The sequence below is a fragment of the Poromitra crassiceps genome, assembly GCF_964638095.1.
Source record: "Poromitra crassiceps genome assembly, chromosome: 9".
In the NCBI taxonomy this organism is placed as follows: Eukaryota; Metazoa; Chordata; class Actinopteri; order Beryciformes; family Melamphaidae; genus Poromitra; species Poromitra crassiceps.
Window position 1 is genome coordinate 21,356,245 of NC_139630.1, and position 24,651 is coordinate 21,380,895.

General features: G+C 46.0%; 1 protein-coding gene across 1 annotated transcript in view; it reads left to right on the top strand.

The window, feature by feature from the left end:
* LOC310782209 (uncharacterized protein) overlaps window positions 1–24,651 on the top strand; it is a gene marked incomplete at both ends in the record, with an annotated part of 117,053 nt that overhangs the window by 45,063 nt on the left and 47,339 nt on the right. Inside the window, 5 exons of the mRNA XM_083642891.1 lie at window positions 2,737–2,838; window positions 2,962–3,075; window positions 7,979–8,057; window positions 20,556–20,778; window positions 21,183–22,956. Coding sequence (XP_083499017.1) covers window positions 2,737–2,838; window positions 2,962–3,075; window positions 7,979–8,057; window positions 20,556–20,778; window positions 21,183–22,956 — 2,292 coding nt within the window. The remainder of the gene's footprint in view (window positions 1–2,736; window positions 2,839–2,961; window positions 3,076–7,978; window positions 8,058–20,555; window positions 20,779–21,182; window positions 22,957–24,651) is intronic.

Consider the following 24,651-nt stretch of genomic DNA (forward strand, 5'->3'; position numbering starts at 1 on the left):
GGTGTTTCCATTGAGTTTGTCAATACATATAAATACCTAGGCTTCTGGCTGGATATAAATCTTTATTTTAAACATCATATTTCAACTCTGTCTAGGAAGCTCAAGTTTACTCCCTACGTCTGGTAGCAAGCTTTTCATGTCTCAGCTAGACTATGGCAATACTATTTACAGATTTGCATGTTCCTCCTCCCTGGCCAAGCTTGACCCACTCTATCATGCTCCTTTGAGATAGATCTCTAACTCAGGCTTCAGGACTCATCACTGCACACTGTAGAATCTGGTCGGATGGTCCTCCCTTGCTATGCGCAAGATGCAACATTGGTATATTTTAATGTATGAGGCCATTTTGGTTGGTTGCCTTTGTACATATGCTGTAAGGTCGCTTTCACATATAAGCTGGTGGACTCGGTGCGATTAGGGGGGTGAAGTTTCACCATTGTTGCGTTTTTCATTTGGTCCAGTTTGCTTTCACACAGCAATTTGTCAAGCGCACCAAACTTTCTGAACAATATCATGTGGTCGAAACAGTCACTCACAGACAGAATAGAGAGGGGGAATATCTCTTCCGCCACCTTCTTGCCTGGCTTGGGGGCTGACTGAACAACACAAGTGAATCTGCGAAACACACCATGGAACAACACCACCGATATGATCTTGGGATTTCTGGTTTTACTTTGGTGTTACTATCAAATAAATATTTGACAAGAATGCACCCAATATGAGCAGCAGATGAGGCAGCGAGCTGTTGAACATTTCATTCTACAGATGAGACGAGTGAGGGAGTACCGAAGGAGAAGGCGAGCCCTAATGAGAGACAACAATGTGTTGTTGTTATGATGACGTACGTCAAGTGGTGCATAGTTCAGTGTAACACCAGCCAGTATCCGCAACCAGAGACATTTGATTCGGTTCAGGACCCGTGAAGATGACTTTTCATTTACAAAATGCACTTTTCTCCGTTTTTGAGGTCTCATGGGCCTTTAAAACATGATTATTAATGCATTTCATAATTTCATCATGGACATCTCCCACCCACTCCATGACGTGCTGGTCGAACACAGGAGCACGTTCAGTGCAAGACTGATCCCACCCAGATGCACCACAGAGCCTCACAGGAAGTCATCAAACTCTTCAACTCCTCCCTCAGAGCACCAGACACTCTGAGGCAGTCAATTAGAAGCCTTGGACTCACTCCACCCGTCCACAACTCAAACCTACTTGGATAATGTATACCTGATGTGCAATAAAACTCAATGTGCAATAACTGCAATTTGACACGTACTGTACATAGACTATGTAACTTCTATCGTATGCTATCTTATTTGATTCTATTCATTGTATGGTACAGTCCTATCATTCAGAGACATGTTTGATGTTTGATGATTATGTAGATATTTGATGCTTATGTTGATATTTACCATGCCTGAGTACGAGCAACTGTAGCATGTCCCAATTTCCCCTCGTGGATCATTCAAGTTTTTCCTGATTCCTGATGCCTCCCCCATGCCTTTGGTGACTGGTGCCCATTTGGGCTATCTCGTCATAAGGGCCTTTCTGTGTGGAGTTTGCATGTTCTCCCCATGCTCCCCTGGGGTTTCCTCCAAATATAACCCCCCACTAAAAACATGCAGAAGATCGTCGTCTGACCGTTGGTGAATCTCCAACATTTTTGGAGATTCACCTATTTGCCATATTCCTGATAGTAAAACAAGAATATGCCTTTCTCTTCTCTGTATGTGTAGTATAAAGTGCGTTGCGCCTCTCCTGCTAGTGAGCTTAGCACTACAATGGTACAGTAGTCAATGGTACAGCAGCCTACCCCTGTTCAGTCACCAGAAATACACATTCCAACAGCACCAAAATGCTCATATACATGTTGTGTACTCACCACACTATGAGCAATCCAAAATTACGAGAAATGGTCATTTTCGATGTAAATACATAGCCAGAACTTTTTTCTAAACATGGCCACCTGGTGCAGTGATATGCACACAGTGCATTAAAAGCACAATGGCAACTAACATTACTTCCATCAACAAAACAAAAGGGACACGGATGGATATATATATATATATATATATATATATATATATATATATATATATATATATATATATATATATATATATATATATATATATATATATATATATATATATATTTATGTAATGTATATATATCTATATCCTAATATATATTTATTTATTTATTTATTTTTTATTTATTTATTTTTTATTTATTTTAATTTTATGTAATGCAGCAGCCAGGTAGCCAGAAAGAAGTTCCGGCTATGCATTTACTTTCAACTACAGGGCATGTAGTCTATATGTAGTCTGTATTTTTTTGCGGGAGTTTCAATCTGGAGGAAACCCCAGGGGAGCACGGGGAGAACATGCAAACTCTACCCAGAAAGGCCCTTTTGACGAGCTAGCCACCTGCGCAGTAGGCACTGTGAGGAAATGGGAATGGGGACAAACCCTCAGCACCCACAGCGTCCCAGGCGGGAATCGAACCCAGGGCCGTCTTGCTGTGAGGTGACAGCTCTACTGTGCCCCATGTCATGTAGTCTTTAAGTGCCGAGCCTTGTCTTTTTTGGGAGGGGGATTATAGTTGATGTTGATTACTATTGTTTTTTAACCTTTTTATGTAGGAATTTGAACTGCTGACCTTCTGGTCAAAATACTGCTTCTCTTCAGGTTCAAACTGCTCTTCTTCTGTCTCTCCTGTTTCTATCAGGATCCAGCAGGAGAAAGCAGACTCCCCTGACACCAGCTATGTGTCCAAGAGTGACCAGTCTATGGAGCCACCTACTAAAAGAAAACGTCCTTCGGAAACACAGTAAGTCAACATAATGTTACTAATGTCGCCACTAACCAAGCATTTTAAAGAACAAATTCCCTCTGAAGAGGAGTTGGATGTTAACAATAGTATGCAATTTTTTCTTCTTGTTTTTCTTAACAGGACCAAGCAGGAGAGAGCAGACTCCCCTGAGGCCAGCTGTGTGTCCATGGAGAGTGATTGGTCTATGGAGCCACCTCATACCGCCAAAGATGGACAGCACTCTACTGAGCAAAGGTAAAACAGATGAGCTTTTTGTCATCCAGCTGTTCTGAAAATAAGTCTATGAATCCACTTTTTTTAAAGACATCTTTAAAAGACAGAGGACCTTGGATGGAATGTGTATGACAATGTGATGCCTCACCAGTCGTTGCAGGTTTGTTTTGAATTTTGGCAATCAGACCTTTGGCCCAGTCCCCAGGAATGACATTTCTGTCCCAGATGTTTCTGAACAGGTCTGTGAGGACCTTCAGATGTTTCTGAACAGGTCTGTGAGGACATTCAGATGTTTCTTAACAGATCCGTGAGGACCTTCAGGTGTTTCTGAACAGGTCTGTGAGGACCTTCAGATGTTTCTGAACAGGTCTGTGAGGACCTTCAGATGTTTCTGAACAGGTCTGTGATGACCTTCAGATGTTTCTTAACCAGTCTGTGAGGACCTTCAGATGTTTCTGAACAGGTCTGTGATGACCTTCAGGTGTTTCTGAACAGGTCTGTGAGGACCTTCAGATGTTCCTGAACAGGTCTGTGAGGACCTTCAGATGTTTCTGAACAGGTCTGTGAGGACCTTCAGGTGTTTCTGAACAGGTCTGTGAGGACCTTCAGATGTTCCTGAACAGGTCTGTGAGGACCTTCAGATGTTTCTGAACAGGTCTGTGATGACCTTCACATGTTTCTTAACCGGTCTGTGAGGACCTTCAGATGTTTCTGAACAGATCTGTGAGGACCTTCAGATGTTTCTGAACAGGTCTGTGAGGACCTTCAGATGTTCCTGAACAGGTCTGTGAGGACCTTCAGATGTTTCTGAACAGGTCTGTGATGACCTTCAGGTGTTTCTGAACAGGTCTGTGAGGACCTTCAGATCTTTCTGAACAGGTCTGTGATGATCTTCAGATGTTTCTTAACCGGTCTGTGAGGACCTTCAGATGTTTCTGAACAGGTCTGTGAGGACCTTCACTGAGGTATTGAGGTCAACTTTCAGCATCAATGACTGCAGCTTTCCCACTCTTTCTTGCTTTAATAGCACTCTTGACTTCTGTTTCAGTTGGGTGCCTGGTTTTTTATTCATTCATTTATTTATTTATTTGCACATTCTAAAAAGACAGAAACAAAGAAAGGAAAACAACAAAAAGCATGTGAACCCTAGGGACGTATTCTGGGTCTCTACCTTAGAAATTATAACCAATATTCAAAATAATCCTTATAAAGCATACAATATTAAACAAACGCAAGAGAAAAGAAACAATTAAGCAAACAATAAATAAGAAAAGCAAAAGCAACAGCAAAAAAGAGAAAAGAACAAAGAAAAGGGAAAACATGTTGATGTTGAGTGTGTTATCTGCACACTAGCAGGATGTTCTGATTCAGGGCAGTTAACTCACCCACCAGAGTTTCAAAGGAAAACTCACCAGCAGGGTTTTTGATCATTTTGACTAATCTCCCAAGACCCACAGAATATTTTCTTCTATGACTATGTAAAGACTGAATATCCCAAAAGACAGAACAAAGCGTTTTTTCACCAAAAACGTCCCTCTCTGACCAGGAAGCCGAGATACATGCCTAACAATAATCTGCATTTTTTCCTTCTTGTTCTTCTTAACAGGACCCAGCAGGAGAGAGCAGACTCCCCTGAGGCCAGCTGTGTGTCCATGGAGAGTGACTGGTCTATGGAGCCACCTCATACCTCCAAAGATGGACAGCACTCTACTGAGCAAAGGTAAAACAGATGAGCTTGTTCTTCTATGACTATGTAAAGACCGAATATCCCAAAAGACAGAACAAAGCGTCTACTTTCATGGGGGGGAAGAGTTTGTTTCTGCCTTCTTCAGGCCAGATTTTTTTTTTTTTTTTTTTTTTTCCTACTTCCCCCAAAATTTCAATATACCTTTATGGCATATTATTACAATACAACAATACTGTTGTTGACAGTGTTGACAGTAATAGAAGATGCCAAATGTGTGTCGTTGCCTGGGAAACGCACATCCCATAATACAACTGTTCGCATCGCATCCCATAATACTATGATGATACTTGGGATGCGAACAGGTTAGCTAAAAGTTTAGCGTCGCCAGTGAGGGCCCCCACCATTGCGGTCAGGTTACATTTCGAAATACCTCCAGGCCTGAAAATATTACTAGGGGAAACACTGGATTGGATGATGTTTTTGCCACATAGTTGTTTGCTGATTTTGTAGCACTTATTTCTCCTCTTCAAGCTGCCCATTCTGCTGTGCAGGCTAGCATCTCAACAAAGGCCTTTCTGTTATTCCTTTTGCACTCTTTTTGACCTGCTTATCCTTGGTCTTACAGCCCGTTCACACCATACGCCGAAGCAACCTAAGCTCAACCTACGCTGAGGTTTTTCTTTTTTTCTTTTTCTTTTTTTTTCCGGCGTCCTTGTTAACAGGCAAAGCTGTTCACACCAGCCGCGCATGCCTTGCTCAAGGCATGCTCAAGGCACACTCAAGCAATCGTTCAGGATTCAGTCCTATTTTCCAAGCGTGATGCGTGAAGCATGAAGCTGCCAGGCATGAAGTCAATGGGAGTTGTGGGCGGATTCAAGGCACGCCGAGCAAGGCGCTGATGAAAAAGTGAAAATGCTTCCTCAACAGTTGAGTCAGCCAAGAGCACCAAAGCCATTTCTCAGCTCCAACACAAACTTTTTGCTGATATTCTGACATTTTCAGTTTGTTCATGTTGAGTTGTTTCTTGGGAGTGGCCAGGGGTGGCACTGGCCTCCCCTGGAATCTGATTGGCCACCCCAGGTGCCACCCCAAAAATCCTGAGGGTCCTGGCACCTTTGGCCGACATTGCTGTTTTCATAGTCTGCAGCGGGCTTATTTTAAAAGCTGCAGTGAAGATACTGCTACTGTATCATATTAAACTAGAAGATCTAAGGCAGTGGTTCTCAAACGTTTTTGGCTTTGGTACCCCCTTTCCCTGATTTCTGAATCCAAGTACCCCCTTTACCCAACTTTAAACATTTTGCTTAGAAAACTGTAAGAGAAAACTATAGCATATGATGCAATGATAACCCACCTTTTGAAGAATACAACATTACAAAATAAGAAATGGAGTGAAAGAGTAATGTTTCATTTATAAAAAAAGAAAATCGTTCATTTTTCCATCCCCGCTCGCTAGTTGATTAGTCTATAATCTAATCTACAAAGTTAGAACGTTGTCCGAAAATATATTGTGTACTTAAGAGCCATTTTAAACTCTTAATTACATTAGTCAATAACAAATCATGTGTGGCACTTGCACCGTTTATTGTGAACATTGCACATCAGAAAACATGACAACTCACCCCAGCACTGTGTATTCAGGCACAATATAGTCCAAGCAATAACTTTCTGAAGCCTTTAGCTCTTCAACAAATTTGAGTTGAAGCATCTTGCGCACTCATTATTTGCCATATGAGCTGCGTAACTTTGTGTGGTTAATGCATTAGCAGTGCTAGCTACTAGCTAGCATCAGGAGGACCTGCTGTTCTTGCAGCGTAACGTGGTCCACATGCCTGTGCTGAATGTAGTTACACATTGCTATTGCTCTGGTGGAGTGATTACATGCCAGATGTATCTGACACAGCCTACATACAAGCTTATTTTCATTTACTGGATCAAAATACTGCTAAACTGCGCTGGTTTTACGAGATGTCATCTCCCTTCCAGTCGTTTCCTCTATTGGCCCAATCCCACCGCAGCTAGTAGCGCGGTCCCGCTCCGCTCGACTCGACTTTTGGTCTCATCCCACCGGTATAAACCGGCCCAGCTCGGTTAGATTTGGGGCTGAGCTGGGCTACTTTTAGTACCTGCCTCGTCGGGGTTCTATTCTGCCAACCCGGGTCCATACCGTGACGTGAAAACATTGTAGGCGACTGATTGGTCAGGCAGAATCGTGTTTACTCTCTATATCCTACTGACTGTCAATGCAGCGCTGCATACCAGTTTACCTTCTTTTCTCTTCTATTATGCTTTTCTATCAGTCTTTTGTTTTGCTGCCTTCGCCTCTGGTGAAATAAAATCGGCGCGGTGGTTTCAATTGTCCAAAAGTCCGCTGCTCTGAAGCGCTTGTGTAGTTAGTGCTGCGTCGGCTCCGCTAGGCCGCAGGCGCCTGGTGAAGCCGCGGTTTTGCCTGGTGAGAGGCCGCGGGGGTAGAGGCTTCACTCTAGCGCAACCCCCGTCCCTCGCGCCCGTCCCTCGTGCAGCGCTTGTGAGTTTTGACTAACAACAAAGTGATATCCATTCTCCTGGTCGATTGTCACTTTTGCCCATGTACACTGTAACACCCGCCCAACATGCTGTGATGCTATGAGCTGGCTGCTCAGGCCAGGATCAAGGACTGTGATCATGCCAGCACTGCTCTCTCTCTCTCTCTCTCTCTCTCACACACACACACACACACACTGTAGGTAATTTAGAGGCACCAGTATTTCATAAACAGTTTAAAAGTTCTGTGTATGGATTTAATTGTAACGTTATGTTATAGCCTATTTCAGAACATGGGTGGAGGGCAGATATGCGGTCGCTGTGACGACCAGGTGTGGGCGGGGGCAGATGAAGGGCAGTCGAAGCAGAACGTCCATCGGGTTGAAGCAAGTAGAGCCGAGTGGTGACGGGCTGTGCAGGGCTGTAAAATGTGGTGGAATTGAGCCATATGTTACAGCCAATGATGCTCCACTCCCACTAACACATGCTGGTTTGTTTACATCCGGGCATTAGAGGAGGGGGGCTACCGTATAGTGGCTGGTGGCTGTGTAAAGATATTGTACGTTATAAATTGAATTAGTTTAACCGACTAGTATTTTGGTGCTGACTAGCGAGGGTAGCGGACGTTTAAACATTTAACTAACTATAGTCGCACACATCCCTAGTCACAATATGATCTCAGACCTATGAATTTTTCCTTTTTTCTCTCCCCAGAGCTCACCAGGAGAGGTCAGAGGATACCAGTGGTCAGTCTGTCCAGGAGCATCAAACAGACCTGGACTCCATATTTATGGTGTGTAAATAAATGACCAACACCTTTAACTTCACCAACAAGTCAAATGCAAAACAGTCTCCATGCTGCACTCTTTAGATTTCATTTTTCATTTATTTGCATAGAGACATACACATAATATTTAGCAAGAAACATCTGATGTCATGTATCACAACATTTGTAGCCTATGAGCTAATTTACAATGCCTGTCCCTATACCTTATTTGAAGCACATATTAAAAGCACAGTACAGTAAAATACAGTTATACAATAAACATAAACAATGATATCATAAAATCAGTCAAATCAATCATGCAATCATAAAACAACATAAACAATCATACACAAAGGATAGACAGCATAGGTCATCAACACCCACACACCCACGAACACAGTAACATTGGGAACATTGGTTTACTTTTCAGAAACTGCTTTAAAGGTACATTCAGTGATGTTTTTGTGTTAAAATATGTCTAAAACAGCTATATAAACACTATTGTATGGTGCATGACATTATCACCACAGAGCCTCATTTTCTAGAATCAGCTCTGAAAGATTTGAGGGTCGCCGCCAGAGTTGGGGTCCGTTACTCAAAAAAGTAATATATTACACATTACACATTACTTTCAAAAAAAGTAATGCCTTACTTTACTTGATTACTCCCTGGAGAAAGTAATTCGTTACACTACTCGTTACATTACTTTTGCGTTTACTCCGTAACATCGCCTGAGATGCATTGTCACGTAATTTGCCAGTTAACAATACAACATTAATCCTTACATATATGCCCATATATTAGCACAAATCTCTATTGTAATAAGGTAGGTTGCAAAACTTTTCCTGTCTGATGGTGGCTGTCCGTTCCCTGCCATCTGTATTTTGCTCAATATGTTTCTGAAAAATGGCGATTTCATTCTACTGTTGAAACTGGCAACATTTCCTCTACCATGGAGGCAACAAGCCTGTCCATCTCTGATTTTGATGTTACCTGGTGAAAAGAAAGCTTTTGCTGCTTGGGGTCGAGGCAGGCGACTCAGCTTGGGTCTGCAACCAGGGTTTGCAGTTTCACATTCTTGTCCTTCCGCGCAACAAAAACTTGTTGTAGAAGACGGCGCTTTTTGGCAGATTGCTGGCAGACTATTACGGAGCATACGCACTGCGCCCACTTCCCTAGAAAACGTTGTATTTACAAGGGGTATTTACAGACCCCATCGCTGTATGTCGGTTTCTCTTATGGTTTACGTTTACATTTAATTTAATTTAATTTTGTCCAATATTCAGATATTCCAGAATTGCATGTTGTGTTAAAATACATATTATTTATATCTAACACTCTTTAGCCTGATTTAATTGTAAAACAGAGTGTAAAAAGTTATGCAAAGCCTTCTGGGAAATTTTAACCCGTGGAAGAGGAAAGTGGGCGGAGTTCCCAGCATGCCCTGGGGGTACTGTGTTTTTGTGTCAATTGTTTGTTTGTCAATGTGTTTTGGAGGTTAAGATGATTTATTGTTCTATATGCATGATGTTAGTTATCTGATAAGCTATGTGTCGACTAATAGTGCTGTTCTGCATGCTAATACAAAGTTGAAATGTTGGCACCATGAGTGATTCTGCTGTGCAGTTAAATGACCCGTCTGATGGGACACAGGATCTGCTATTAAAACGGAGATCTTTTCTCTCTATACTTATCTTGCTAGTACGCATGTAACGAGGTAAGTGTTTGATTAGTAACTGTAATGTGATTACTGCGTTTAGGTACAGTAGTGCCTTACACTACTCGTTACCGCGTTACCCCCAACTCTGGTCACCGCCAAATCTGATTTATAATAGTTAAACAGTATATCGATATAACATTTCATATCGTAAGGTTACATGATGTAACCATGGTTCTCTGAGTAGAGGGGTTTACCCTCCAATACAGAGATATGAATATATCTTGTATGGGAAAACCTGATTATTGGAATCAGGTGACGTGAATAATTACTTTAAGACAATCCACCTGTGGACGTGGTTCCAGCCGAGCTGATATAACCACCTGTTAACCACGCCCAACTCGACTAAAGTTTCGATTGAACGAATCCCAGAGCGGCCTCGAGCTGGAGGGTAAACCCCTCTACTCAGCGAACCATGGTTACATCATGTAACCTTACGTTCTCTATCGACTATCGGGGTTTACCCTCCAATACAGAGATATGAATATATCTTGTATGGGAAGTGCTGTAAGACACCGTGAGGGAATAGAGCAGCACCAGCTCCCCCAGGAGGCTGAATCGTGGGAGCTTCGAATGAGACGTCACCACCACCAAGAGTGCTCTACAAAATCAACAAGTGCATCAACAACTACAGTATATACAAATGTACACTATGTACAAACCCCCCCCCAAAGTCGGCCAGCTCCGCCAGACGCAGGATGCTGCCGGCTCGAGCCCTGGCGCCAGACGCTACTGAGGGCGAGTTGGCCCCGCAAGTCGCGAAGGCTCAACAAGAGGGGTCAAGAGGCCACTCAGACCAGCCCACACTGGGCTGACTGACAGGGAAACAAAACCATAAGTCACTACCGCCGGGCTCCGCCAAGCACTCGTTCACTGAACGACGTGCCTGCAGCCCCATTGAATTGGTAGAATCGAGCAAATGTGGAAGGGGCCGACCAGGTGGCCGCCTCGCAGATCTCACCGAGAGATGTACCGCGCCACGCCGCCCAGGACGTAGCCATGCCCCGGGTCGAGTGTGCCCGCACCCCCGAAGAGAAGGGCACCCCAGCCACCACATATGCCTGCTGGATAGCTACCACAATCCAGTGGGAAAGACGGGCCTTAGACAGCGGCTGCCCCAGGCGGTCTGGCCTGAAACAGACAAACAACTGGTCCGTCTGCTTATGGCCCTGTGTCCGGTCCAGATACACTCTCAGTGTCCTGACCGGGCAAACCAGCGAGTGCCTGCGCTCCCCTTCCTCTGTCGGAGCAGAGTAGAGGGACCGGAGTTCTATGGCCTGGCTCGGCTGAGGGATGGACAAGACCTTAGGAAGGAATGCAGGGTTTGGTCGCAAGACTAGCCCTGCCTCTTCAGGCAAAAATCTGCACAGGCCTTCATGCACTGAGAGAGCATGGAGCTCCCCCACCCTCTTGGCCGTGGCCAGCGCCAACAGAAGGGCAGATTTGAAGGACAGCCACTTTAGGTCCACTGACTCTAGGGGCTCAATTGGAGGTGCCTCCAGAGCCCCTAGAACCAGCTCCCAATCCCATGGTGGGAGAGACGGCCTACTGCGTAGGCCAACGCGTCTCCTAGCGCCCTTGAGGAACTGGGATATCAGCTTGTCTACCTCCTCAGACAACCGATACTTCCCAACCCGAGCTGCCTTAATTGCCGCCACCATACCCCTGAGGGTGGATGGCGACTTCCCGGCATCCAAAAACCTTTGTAGGACTGCAGAACAGCCGGGGCAGAGGATGTAAGCGGGTCAATCTGGTGCTCCCTGCACCAGGCCGCAAAGGCCCTCCATCTGAAAGTGTAGAGTGCTTACGTCGATGGTGCCCGAGCCTCTTGCAGTGTACCCACCACCGAAGGAGACAGCCCCATGGCTAATAGTTCGGTCCCCTCAGGGGCCACACCCAGAGCTTGAGCCCCTGGGGAAAGGGATGAACCAGAGCACCTTGTGCCTGGGACAGCAAGTCCCGCCGCACTGGAAGCTCCCATGGGGTCCCGTCCAGCAGTGGCGGGATGTCCGAGAACCAGGTCATGTGTGGCCAACACGGGGCCACCATGACCAGCCTCATCACCTCCAACCGTACCCTCTGTAGGAGGGCCGGGAGGAGAACAAATGGGGGGAAAGCGTACAGCAGGACTCATGGCCAAGGGTGAGCCAAGGCGTCCACTCCCTTAGGGATAGCTGCTTCTCCTGCGTCAGTGAGAACAGCGGAGCCTGGGAATCCATAACTAGGCCCAGGAACTGCGTCTTCTGTGAAGGCTCCAGCCTGCACTTCCCCGGATTGAGCCGCAGGCCAAGCTGCTGCACGTGCTCCAAGAGGATGGACAGATGAGCCGACACTGAACTTCTGAGCGTGCGCACAGGAGCCAGTCGTCTAAATAGTTCAGGATTCGTATCCCCTTCCGTCGCAGAGGCGACAGAACTGTGTCCATGCACCTGGTAAAGGTGCGGGGAGCTAGGGAGATCCCAAACGGCAGGACCCGGAACTCGTACTCCTTGCCGTCGAAAACGAACCTGAGGAACCGCCAATGCCCTTCCCAGATCAGAACTTGGAAGTAGGCATCCTTCAAATCTATGGTGACAAACCAGTCCCCTCTGTCGATGGACTGTCGCACCCTTGGGATTGTCAGCATCTTGCAAGGCAGACGCCTGAGATGTCTGTTGAGACCCCTTAGATATAAAATGGGGCGTAGTCTCCCATCCTTCTTGGGGATGAGGAAATACCGGGAGTAAAATCCAGCCTGTTTGTTGCCCTGAGGCACCTCCCTGATGGCTCCCTTCTCCAACAGGGTAGAAACCTCGGCCTGGAGCACTGCCTTGTGCTCCGCGCCCACCACCGTGACAACCGTAGCGGTCCTCGAGGTCGGAAGACGACGAGCAAACTGAATACGATACCCCTGGGTCATGGTCGAAACCCCCCCGGGGCTCGTCTGCAGTGACCTCCAAGCCACAAGACCCACCCGGGCTTGCTGGAGGCAGGCTGGACGTAAACTGGCGTCAGGAAGAAGGCGGAGGACTAGGCTTGCTGCCGCCTCTGCCTTGCTTGCCTCTGACCGCCCTCCTGACTGCGTTGCCGTGCCCACGGCGCGCATCCAGAGTGGCCCTCAGGTCATTTGGGCCCCAGCCCGACCTCTGTGTCTGTGCGGCTTCCTTCCTCCTGCCCCCCCACTGTCTGGACCACCTGGGGGTCAGTGCATCGGAAACCTCCTTAGCACAACGACGGGCCTGCTGCAACAAAGCAGTGGCACCAGGACCAAACATGGCTGATGGCGCAACCGGCAGCCTCAAGAGGGCTCTCTGGTCCTCTGATCGCAACTTGGACCGGGACAGCCACAGTTGGCGCCTAGCAACCCAGAGTGCCGACACACCCTTACCGGCAGTCGACACCTGCTCTTTCATCAGCTGTGATAAGACTGATGAAACCAGTTGTATCTCAGCAATGAGATGAGCATCGAACCCGGTGCTCAGCTTGCGGACCAGCTTCCTCTGATACAATGCTAGTATGGACCCAGTATTTGCCAACCGTGCCTGAACTGCTACCGGCCTATGCACCTTAGCCAGTGCGGCATCGAGCATTCTACAGTCCCCCGTTGGAGTAGCCGGCCCCAGCCCTGGGCTGGCCGGGAACAAAAGAGCTGATATGGCTTGGTCCAGCTGAGGCAATGGGCCACAGCCCACCTTACCCCTATCCTGCATGGCAGACAGCCGTCTGTTGGTAGAGGTAAAGGAGAGTGCAGCCATGGGTGTTACAAACCCAGCCTGCATTAGGTTATCCACTTCCGGGAGCAGAGGCGCCTCAAATGGCACCTCCGGACCTGGCGCGTCCTCATCATCGAAGCGCGAGGGAGGAGGGGCTTGGCCCGCGGCGGGCTCAAGTCCCAACGCTTGGGAAGCCCTGACCATCAGACCCTGGAATCGCTTGTTTGCATCACAGGAATCCACCCACTGTCCCCTGTTCTTCTCGCTAGGGAAGGACAATCCTCCCCTCGGAGTGGACGCCTTGGCTCACCCTTGGCCACGCGTCCTGCTGTACCCTTTCCCCCCATTTGTTCTCCTCCCGGCCCTCCTACAGAGGGTACGGTTGGAGGTGATGAGGCTGGTCATGGTGGCCCCGTGTTGGCCACACATGACCTGGTTCTCGGACATTGCACTGCTGGACGGGACCCCATGGGAGCTTCCAGTGCGGCGGGACTTGCTGTCCCAGGCACAAGGTGCTCTGGTTCATCCCTTTCCCCAGGGGCTCAAGCTCTGGGCGTGGCCCCTGAGGGGACTGAACTATTAGCCATGGGGCTGTCTCCTTCGGTGGTCGGAACACTGCAAGAGGCTCGGGCACCATCGATGAGAGCACTCTATGCTTTCAGATGGAGGGCCTTTGCGGCCTGGTGCAGGGAGCACCAGATTGACCCGCTTACATCCTCTGCCCCGGCCGTTCTGCAGTTCCTACAAGGGCTTTTGGAGGCCGGGAAGTCGCCGTCCACCCTCAGGGGTATGGTGGTGGCAATTAAGGCAGCTCGGGTTGGGAAGTATCGGTTGTCTGAGGAGGTAGACAAGCTGATATCCCAGTTCCTCAAGGGCGCTAGGAGACGCGTCGGCCTACGCTGTAGGCCGTCTCTCCCACCATGGGATTTGGAGCTGGTTCTAGGAGCTCTGGAGGCACCTCCATTTGAGCCCCTGGAGTCAGTGTACCTAAAGTGGCTGTCCTTCAAATCTGCCCTTCTGTTGGCGCTGGCCACGGCCAAGAGGGTGGGGGAGCTCCATGTTCTCTCAGTGCATGAAGGCCTGTGCAGATTTTTGCCTGAAGAGGCAGGGGTAGTCTTGCGACCAAACCCTGCATTCCTTCCTAAGGTCTTGTCCATCCCTCAGCTGAGCCAGGCCATAGAACTCCGGTCCCTCTACTCTGCTCCGACAGAAGAAGGGGAGCGCAGGCACTCGCTGGTTTGCCCGGTCAGGACACTGAGAGTGTATCTGGACCGGACACAGGGCCATAGGCAGACTGACCAGTTGTTTGTCTGTTTCAGGCCAGACCGCCTGGGGCAGCCGCTGTCTAAGGCCCGTCTTTCCCACTGGATTGTGGAAGCTATCCAGCAGGCATATGTGGTGGCTGAGATGCCCTTCCCTTCGGGGGTGCGGGCACACTCGACCTGGGGCATGGCTACGTCCTGGGCGGCGTGGCGCGGTGCGTCTCTCGGTGAGATCTGCGAGGCGGCCACCTGGTCGGCCCCTTCCACATTTGCTCGATTCTACCAATTCAATGTGGCTGCAGGCACGTCGTTCAGTGAACGAGTGCTTGGCGGAGCCCGGCGGTAGTGACTTATGGTTTTGTTTCCCTGTCAGTCAGCCCAGTATGGGTTGGTCTGAGTGGCCTCTTGACCCCTCTTGTTGAGCCTTCACGCCTTGCGGGGCCAACTCGCCCTCGGTAGCGTCTGGCGCCAGGGCTCGAACCGGCAGGATCCTGCGTCTGGCGGAGCTGGCCGACTTTGGGGGGGGGTTTGTACATAGTGTACATTTGTATATACTGTAGTTGTTGATGCACTTGTTGATTTTGTAGAGCACTCTTGGTGGTGGTGACGTCTCATTCGAAGCTCCCACGATTCAGCCTCCTGGGGGAGCTGGTGCTGCTCTATTCCCTCGCGGTGTGTCTTACAGCACTTCCCATACAAGACATATTCATATCTCTGTATTGGAAGGTAAACCCCGATAGACGATAGAGAACATATAAGGTTACATGATGTAACCATGGTTCCCTGAGTAGAGGGGTTTACCCTCCAGCTCGAGGCCGCTCGGGGTTTCGTTCAATCAAACTTTAGTCGAGTTGGGCGTGGTTAACAGGTGGTTATATCAGCTCGGCTGGAACCACGTCCACATGTGGATTGTCTTAAAGTGATTATTCACGTCACCTGATTCCAATAATCAGGTTTTCCCATACAAGATATATTCATATCTCTGTATTGGAGGGTAAACCCCTCTACTCAGGGAACCATGGTTACATCATGTAACCTTACGATAATTTTAAAGACCCGTTTTTATTAAAAAAAAAACATGAGAAGAAAAAGGTTGCATTTAACCACTTTATTTTGAACCACCTTATTTTCAAGCCACACATGCTCTGAGTGCAACTGCAAGCAGTAATTTACAGACATGGTGATGTTTTATTTTGATGACATAGCCTAGCAGTGCCAGCCTTCTAAAAGAACATTTGGTAATGTTTATTTCAGGGTTTCAGGGAATCAGAGCTATTTAACTATTTAAAATGTAGATTGCATTAAAAAGCCGTCGCCATGCTTTGTCATAAAACATTAGAGATTGGAGTGGAAATCTGTGTGGAAAAGCCTGGGTTTTGCTTTGACCTGCTTAACTACAAATATGCCACTAAGCAGCAGAGGTGTGAACTCGAGTCACATGCCTTGGACTCCAATCAGACTCGAGTCACAAATCTGATGACTTTAGACTCGACTTGACAAAATCAACAAAGACTTGCAAGTCGACTTGGACTTGAACACCAATGACTCGTGACTTGACTTGAAAATGTATTAGCCTCAATGCATGCTGGGAGATTTCACATGTCTGTCTATGTGTGGCTTTGGTAGGGGAGTCGGCGCACTGAATAAGGCCTGGTTTTGAAAAGCGCTAAGCTCTAAATTCACACCAGTGGGGAAGATAGCGTTTAAGGCCGAAACGCCCATTCTGGCCTATTCTGGCACTTCGCCACGCCTCTTCGGCGTAAAGGGCATTTCGGGGCCTAAAAACATGATGCTATCTTCCCGAGTCAGGCGCAAAGCGTGTTTTTTTGCGTTTAGCGCCTAAGGCCAGGGCAAAGATAGGGCCCATGGTGTTCAGCTGCGTTCCAGAGTGACTTTAGGCGTGGGCAAAACACTTCTCTACAGCCAGTGGCGTGCCGTCCATTAGGCGAACTAGGCAAATGCTAAGGGCGCTTGAGCCGTTAGGGGCGCCAGAGAGGGTTAAATCTTTTTTTTTTTTTTTTTTTTTTTTTTACAAATACTTTTTCATGATAATAGGCCTACTATTATTTTGCAATAGTAGACAAAAAATAAGCACAACAAGGTCTTAAGTCTTTAAATAATAGTGAAATAATTTTTCAAATTCTGGCTTTCTGGCTGCCTGCATGGGCTGCAGCCAGGCCCGTAGCTACCATTGAGGACACCGAGGTCATGGCCTCGGTATCCCCCCCCCCCCCCCCCCCCAAAAAAAGGAAAAATAGCCCCGGGCCCCAGATCTATTCATCTGTCATTGATGTTTTAATGTGACAGTTTTGATCAGAAATGCAACAGTTTGCTTCCTCTCTGTGTGCTATAGAAGGAAGAAAGATAACTCACAACATTCAGATTTTGCATTGGGGCTAGATTGGGGCTAGACTTTGGGGACAGTTCTATTGAAGTGAATGGGTAAGTAACTACCCTGTAAGTGATGTTTGTGTAGATGGGCCATTCTATTTAATTGAGCAGTATTCTGCCATGTGACCTGTATGCAGAATATAAATTATATTATATGGGGAGACATTTATTTTTTGTATCATTTTAAAGCAACAGCACAGTTAAAGAGGATATTAATCTAACATGATGTCTGTAGTTCTTTATAGATCTAGCCTCTTAATTTTGCTCTCAAAGTGCACAAGATTGAAGCATTTTACTTTAAAATGGACAATGGACGAGGTTGCTAAAACGACCTCGGTATTCCTCATAACCTGGCTACGGTCCCTAATCCATACCACCCCACCCCCCGCGCGGCCGCGCCCCCTTCTACCTGCTCGGAGCTTTTTCCCAGAGTGGGGGAAGGGCGATTCTGAGCCTGCACTGCAGGCAGCAGTTTTAGCAGTGACATGACGTCAGTTTGTGTAGTTTTAGCAGTGACATGACGTCAGTTTGTGTGACTGTTTAAGTATTTGTGGTGGAATTAGCTGCGATATAATTTTTATTATATTTTCTTTGGGGGGGGGGGGGGGGGGGGCACCAGCAAAAATCTTGCCTAGGGCACCAGCTTGGTCAGGCACGCCACTGTCTACAGCTCTTGGGGTTTTCTCTGCCACCAACACACCTGACTCCCATCTCCACTTGCGCTTCTTTTCCCTGTCATTACATGCGCATTGTTTGGCCCGTGTATATTTGTGCAGTTGCAATTCTAATTAAAAGCTTCAGATAGTCGAGCGAGGCACCGTAGCGCATTCCTGGGCAGACCGTGCGCGAGCTTCCCGCACGCTCCGAGGCATTAATGGTCAGTGCTGCAGCCAAGTGATCGTCGTGTTACATTGTCCAGTCATGTGGTAAACGAGCTAGTAAAAGTGACAATGAAAAGCCATTATGTGCAGTACTCTGAAACGACCATATCCAGGGCCGCTGGAAGTAATTTTAAGCAGGGGGTGCTGTGAGGAAGGGACCCGGTGGCCCTTGCGGGCGCCGCCAAATATTATTTTAACGTTTTTTGGACATTTGGATGTTTTTTAGCCATATTTACTTTACTCACTTTACTAAAAGAGATGATGAGTCCATCCCATCCACTACATTACCTCCTCCCTCCAACCAGACTGCAATGTACTGGTAGGCAAATGAGAAACAGCACCGCCCTCTCCGTGCAGCCTGCCAGAACCAAGCGCCTCCAGCAGTCCTTCCTACACACTACAGTCAGACTCTATAATGATAAAGAAGTGAAAACTGTCTGACCTTCACCATCTCCATGTTGAGGCTTGATATGTGAATCACTTACTTAGTTAAATTGTTTATCCTTGCTTACTTTTTAGCCTACAGCATGTACACTTTGCCAATTTTGATCTTTGTTGTTAAGAAGAGAGCAAACATTTCAGACCTGTCTCTGCGAAACTCTTCCTTTAATAAATTAATTGAATATTTAGAGGAATATCTCATTTTAAATTAACATTAGGATTATACTGCTGTGATGTAATTATTCCGTATTTTCTCCTTTTCTCACTCATTCAGAGCAGAGCATGACGATGATTTATATCTCCCTATTTGCTCTGAAAACACCAGAGTTAACATGATAGAAATATTATCAGCAAACTTAATGACTAGAAAGAACGTTGATGCACTCTATGTTGAGGGATGGATTACTAACCAATTATTCTGATCTGAATGGCAATGATTATATCAAGAAACATTGACTCCTCTTTGCTGTATTGGGGGGGTGCATTTTTGAGTAGGCTATTAAAATAGCATGTCAAGTTCACGTTTCTTTATTGCCACATGAAACAATTCATATTGGTTGTCTTTCCATAGATACAACATAGGCCTATACAATACCAATACTATACCTTTTTTTACATCAAAAGTCCCACTAGTTACCCAGGAAAGCAGCATGGGGCAGCAGCAGCAGCAGCAGCAGCAGCATTGCCTTTTAAACTTTTCGATCACACTCTCAACCCGTGTTTCTCCACCGCTGCGGGCTGTCGTGACCGTGTGCTCCAGATTGGTTCTTTCTAACATGTTCACCACCAGCCAAAACAAAATGGAAACTTCCGGGTACAAATTTCAAACTAAAGTCATTTAAACAAGTAAATAGCCTCACTGATGCGCACGTTGGGAGGAGAAAAGGGTGTTTCAACAAGCGAAGCAGCAAACATTGTATCAAAAATACTCGTTTTGATGTTAAGATTACATAATAGTGAAACTGTGTAAAGCATTAGGCTACTCAAAATGTGAACGTTACAATGAGGGCTTTATTTTGAAAGAGCTAAACGGATGACCTACTTACATTCTGGCTGACTTGATGCAGTCTATGCGCCTGTGGTTGGGCTCGTGGGCTTTGTGGGGTGCACTTGACGAGAGACACTTTTTTCTAGTCTGCATATTCCGTCAATGTAAAGCAATTAACTGTTAAGAAAGTCAAATTTCAGCCTGTGGGAATCACTGACTCATGCTGGAAAAGGGGTGACAACTCAGGAGGAGGGCAGGGTCGGAAAATCATGGGTTGGACCGGAGCAGAGCTCTGCGTAAAAACCCACCTCACTTGCAGGGTTGCTCTATCGGCTAAATGGCGCAGCTTGGAAACTTTTACACTGAAGAAAATGCCACTAGTTTGTGGATATTAGTGGGATTTTTGGCCAGTCTAAAAGGGACTCTACAGTACAGACCAAAAAAGTAGCAACAGCATAGCCAGGTCTCTAAACTAAAAACACTGTACAGCCTAATACAAACGCTATTCAATTGCACAATAAATTGTTCACAACAATAATGCCACAACATTGCAATACACATGTCCAAAACCACATTGCGCACAGCACACAAGAAGAACAGACACTTTTCCCCCCTCGGATAAGGATATCTGCTTTTCGACTTTAAAAGTCGATTCAGAGTCAAAGACAATTGTCTCTTCTTCTTCTGAGAGGAGATGCAGGATCTGGTTGAATCCAGGGCAGAAGCCCTCAGCTCCTTTCGGATTAAGAGATTTCCGTGCTTTGGTAGCAGAGAGTTCACGGCTCTAGGCTAAATGTGGACACCGGGCTACACTAACACCCAGCCAAGTTAGCGGGTGGAAAGAGCTCGGGCAGCACAGTCAGTGTGTTGGATGCCTATTAAAAACGTTGGTTGCAAACAAGGATTAACTGATAAAACTGCTAACATAAAAAACTCAACAAGACATAAAACCAGTTAAAACTCTGAATAAAACAAATAAAATGACAGCTACAGAGCACACACCACGCCGACACATGCACAGTTTTCTCCATCTGCCGTTTTGAGCCTGATGCCGAAGTGGTTTACAGCAGCAGTAGTGGGCTTAGCTAATGATCTGATATTGTATTCCATGATTTTAGTCAGAAAGTTTAATTCATATATTATTCTGCTGCAGCTGCTTGAGGAGAACATCGTCACCTTTGTGAAGAAGGAGCTCAAAGGGTACCAGAGGGTTCTGAATCCAGATGAGCCAGCAGAGAGTCAGAGGGAGGATGAGGAGGTGATGGACGATGAGGAGGAAGAGAAGATGAAGAGGAGCAGAGATGCTTTTCTAAACATCACACTGCACTTCCTGAGGAGAATGAACCTGGAGGAGCTGGCTGATTCTCTGCAGAGAAGTAAGAGGCTATTAACAGCTTTAATATCATGGCGAGAGCGGGGAGATGGTGGGAAATGGGAAATGTTTACAATTCCAAGTGCTGCTGTGAATATAGACATTTCTCAAACAAGATATATTAAATTCCAGTTTAGAAGGTAGGCTAATCAGCGCACGCCTGATCAATCAACAGCTAAAATTATTGATTTGTTGATGTGGGTGTATAATGCTGAACACAGCATTGTTCATTAAAAGAAAACAGTTGCCTTTCACATTCGGTTGCACACACATTCAGGACCTGTTTGTCCATCGTTGATTAGCAGAACAGATGCCATGAAGCTGAGCAAAGTATGCATTCACTGAGACATGTTTACACTTATCTTATTTGCTGCAACATCTACTGATTGATGTAATTTGTTCTTTCAGAAACTCCTGCTGCTTGTCAACTTCAACACAAATCCATTCTGAAGGAGAGGTTTCAGTGTTTGTTTGAGGGGATTGCTAGAGCAGGAAACCTAACATTTCTGAATCAGATATACACAGAGCATTACCTCACAGAGGGAGGGAGTGGAGAGGTCAATGTTGAACATGAGGTCAGACAGATTGAAGCAGCATCCAGGAAACCAGTGAGACCAGAAACAACAATCAAGTGTCAAGACATATTTAAACCCTTACCTGGAAGAGACAAACCAACCAGAACATTGATGACAAAGGGAGTGGCTGGCATTGGGAAAACAGTCTTAACACAGAAGTTCACTCTGGACTGGGCTGAAGGCAAAGTCAACCAGGATATACAGTTCACATTTCTGTTCACTTTCCGAGAGCTGAATCTGCTGATAGGTAAAAAGTACAGTTTGGTGGAACTTCTCCATCAATTCTTTCCTGAGACCAAAGAAGCAGGAATCTGCAGGTTCGATGAGTTCCAGGTTGTGTTCATCTTTGACGGTCTGGATGAGTGTCGACTTCCTCTAGACTTCAAGAACAACGAGATCCTGACTGATGTTACACAGTCAACCTCAGTGGACGTGCTGCTGACAAACCTCATCAGGGGGAAACTGCTTCCCCTTGCCCGCCTCTGGATAACCACACGCCCTGCAGCAGCTAATCAGATCCCTCCTGACTGCATTGACATGGTGACAGAGGTAAGAGGCTTCAATGACCCACAGAAAGAGGAGTACTTCGGGAAGAGATTCAGAGATGATGAGCAGGCCAGAAGAATCATCTTCCACATCAAGTCTTCACGAACCCTCCACATCATGTGCCACATCCCAGTCTTCTGCTGGATCACTGCTACAGTTCTGGACCATGTGTTGAAAACCAATGAGAATGAAGACCTGCCCAAGACCCTGACTGAGCTGTACATCCACTTCATGGTGGTCCAGTCCAAAATGCAGAATGTCAAGTATCATGGGAGAGATGAGACAGATCCACACTGGAACACAGAGAGCAGGGAGATGATTCTCTCTCTGGCAAAACTGGCGTTTGAGCAGCTGGAGAAAGGCAACCTGATCTTCTATGAAGCTGACCTGAAAGAGAGTGGCATTGATATCAAAGCAGCCTCAGTGTACTCAGGAGTGTTCACACAGATCTTTAAAGAGGAGAGTGGGTTGTACCAGGACAAGGTCTTCTGCTTTATCCACCTGAGCATTCAGGAGTTTTTGGCTGCTGTTCATGTCATTGCCTCATTCACCAACTCTGGTGTCAATCTGCTGTCAGACCCACAATCAACATCCACACCAGCTACACACCTCTACCAGAGTGCTGTGGACAAGGCCTTACAGAGTCCAAATGGACACCTGGACTTGTTTCTTCGCTTCCTCCTGGGTCTTTCAGTGGAGACCAATCAGACTCTTCTACGAGGCCTGCTGACACAGACCGAAAGTAGCTCACAGACCAATCAGGAAACAGTCCAGTACATCAAGAAGATGATCAGGGAGAATCCGTCTCCAGAGAGAAGCATCAATCTGTTCCACTGTCTCAATGAGCTAAATGACCGTTCTCTACTGGAGGAGGTCCAAGAGTACCTGAGTTTTGGGAGTCTCTCTACAGAGAAACTCTCCTCCGATCAGTGGTCGGCCCTGGCCTTCATCTTACTGACATCAGAAGAGAAGCTGGATGTGTTTGACCTCAGGCAATACTCTGTTTCAGAGGAGGCTGTCCTGGGACTGTTGCCAGTGGTCAAAGCCTCCAGGAAATCTGTGTAAGTACAGGGAAACTGGACAGATTCAATAATGTGAGGAGAGAGATGAGGGCCTGTCAAATAAAGAAATAAAAACTACTTATTCCTTCAAGTTCAAATTACAAAGCCTCTAATTACTTAGATTCATTTTTTTATCGAGTCCCACCACTATTTTCTTTATCAAAGCAAATATTTTAATTAAAATACAACAATTAATTTCCTAGTAAATTCAATTGAAAAGCACCAGTTCTGTTAAAGGGACACACCAACATTTTGGCAGATTCGCCTAGTCCCGATTGTAAAACTAGAATGTAGATGCCTTTCTCTTCCCTGTGCGTGCAGTAGAACGTGTGTTTAATCCCTCTTGAATAGTGAGCTTATCACTATAATGGCAGTAAACGGTACACAAGCCTACCCCCATTCTAGGGTGACCAGATCCCAACAAACCAAATGTGGGACATTGTGGGATGTTTGTGTGGGACACTTTGGGACATGTACCAATGCTTTGAGGTAGTCTAAAATTTAGATATAATGTCTATCTAACTTACAAAAAATAAACATTTCTATTCTCCCCTCTATGCTTTGCCCTCTGGTTGTTTCACACAAACTGCTTAATAAAAACTTAACAAATATATTTTATTTGAATGCTACTTTCTAAACTCCCACGCTAGCTAAATACAGTAAGCATAAAGCAAGCTTAAGTTCCACAGTGCTTGTTCTTCAACACATCTGACTAAGATGTGTAGGCTATAATAAAACAGAATAGACAGGTAGCTGACATGACATGGTTTCTGTTCAGATATGAAACACATGGCAGGTTTGTTCCTTCCAAACACCATAACATTAGAGTTAGTCAGACTTTTCTAGTAGAACAATTAGGCTACTACTGAACCATATACTGAAGTAGAATCATACTGTAGTAGTAGGCTCCAAAATTACATGTTCATCTGAACAAAACATTAACTAACATTAAAATAAAAGCACAGCTTAGAATGGAATTTATAAATGTCCTTTGCAATATAGCAGCAGTGTAGTAGTGAAGAAGACATATCAAAGACTGGATGTTGTTGAGAAAGATTTGAGGCTGTCTTCAATTGTGCCAGTTAACAACACTTGGGACTTTGTGTAAAGATGCACTGTTGCATTAATATGGGTAGTCATTAGTATGGGTAACTATTTGGCAATTGGTATTGTAATTATTGCTACTAGTTACTGAAAATACTCACCTATCTCAGGCTGCAGTGTGTGAAGTTAACCATGTTATCCTGCATATCTCTTGCCCAGAGCCACAGTGTGTGCAGACATGAGAAGCTGCATGCGTGAAAATACTGTACAGTCATCTGTAGTCATACAGACATCTGGTTACCCTACCCCGTGCATGCACCTCAAACAAATGCAGAAGTAACTTTGGTTCTGCTACATTACTTCTGGCTATGGACTTACTTTGAAAATGGCCGTTTCCCATAACTTTAGATTATTATTTCATAGCGTGGTGAGTACACAAGTCACAACATGTACATGTGAGTGTTACTGGCACTGTTGAAATGTGTATTTCTTGGTGAATGAATGGGGCTAGGCTCATGTACTGTTTACTGCCATTGTAGTGCTAAGCTCGCTATTCAGGAGTGGTGAAACGCACAGGGAAGATAAAGCCTTCCACATCCTTTTTTACTATCAGGAATATGGCAAATAGGAGAATCTCCTAAAATGTTGGTG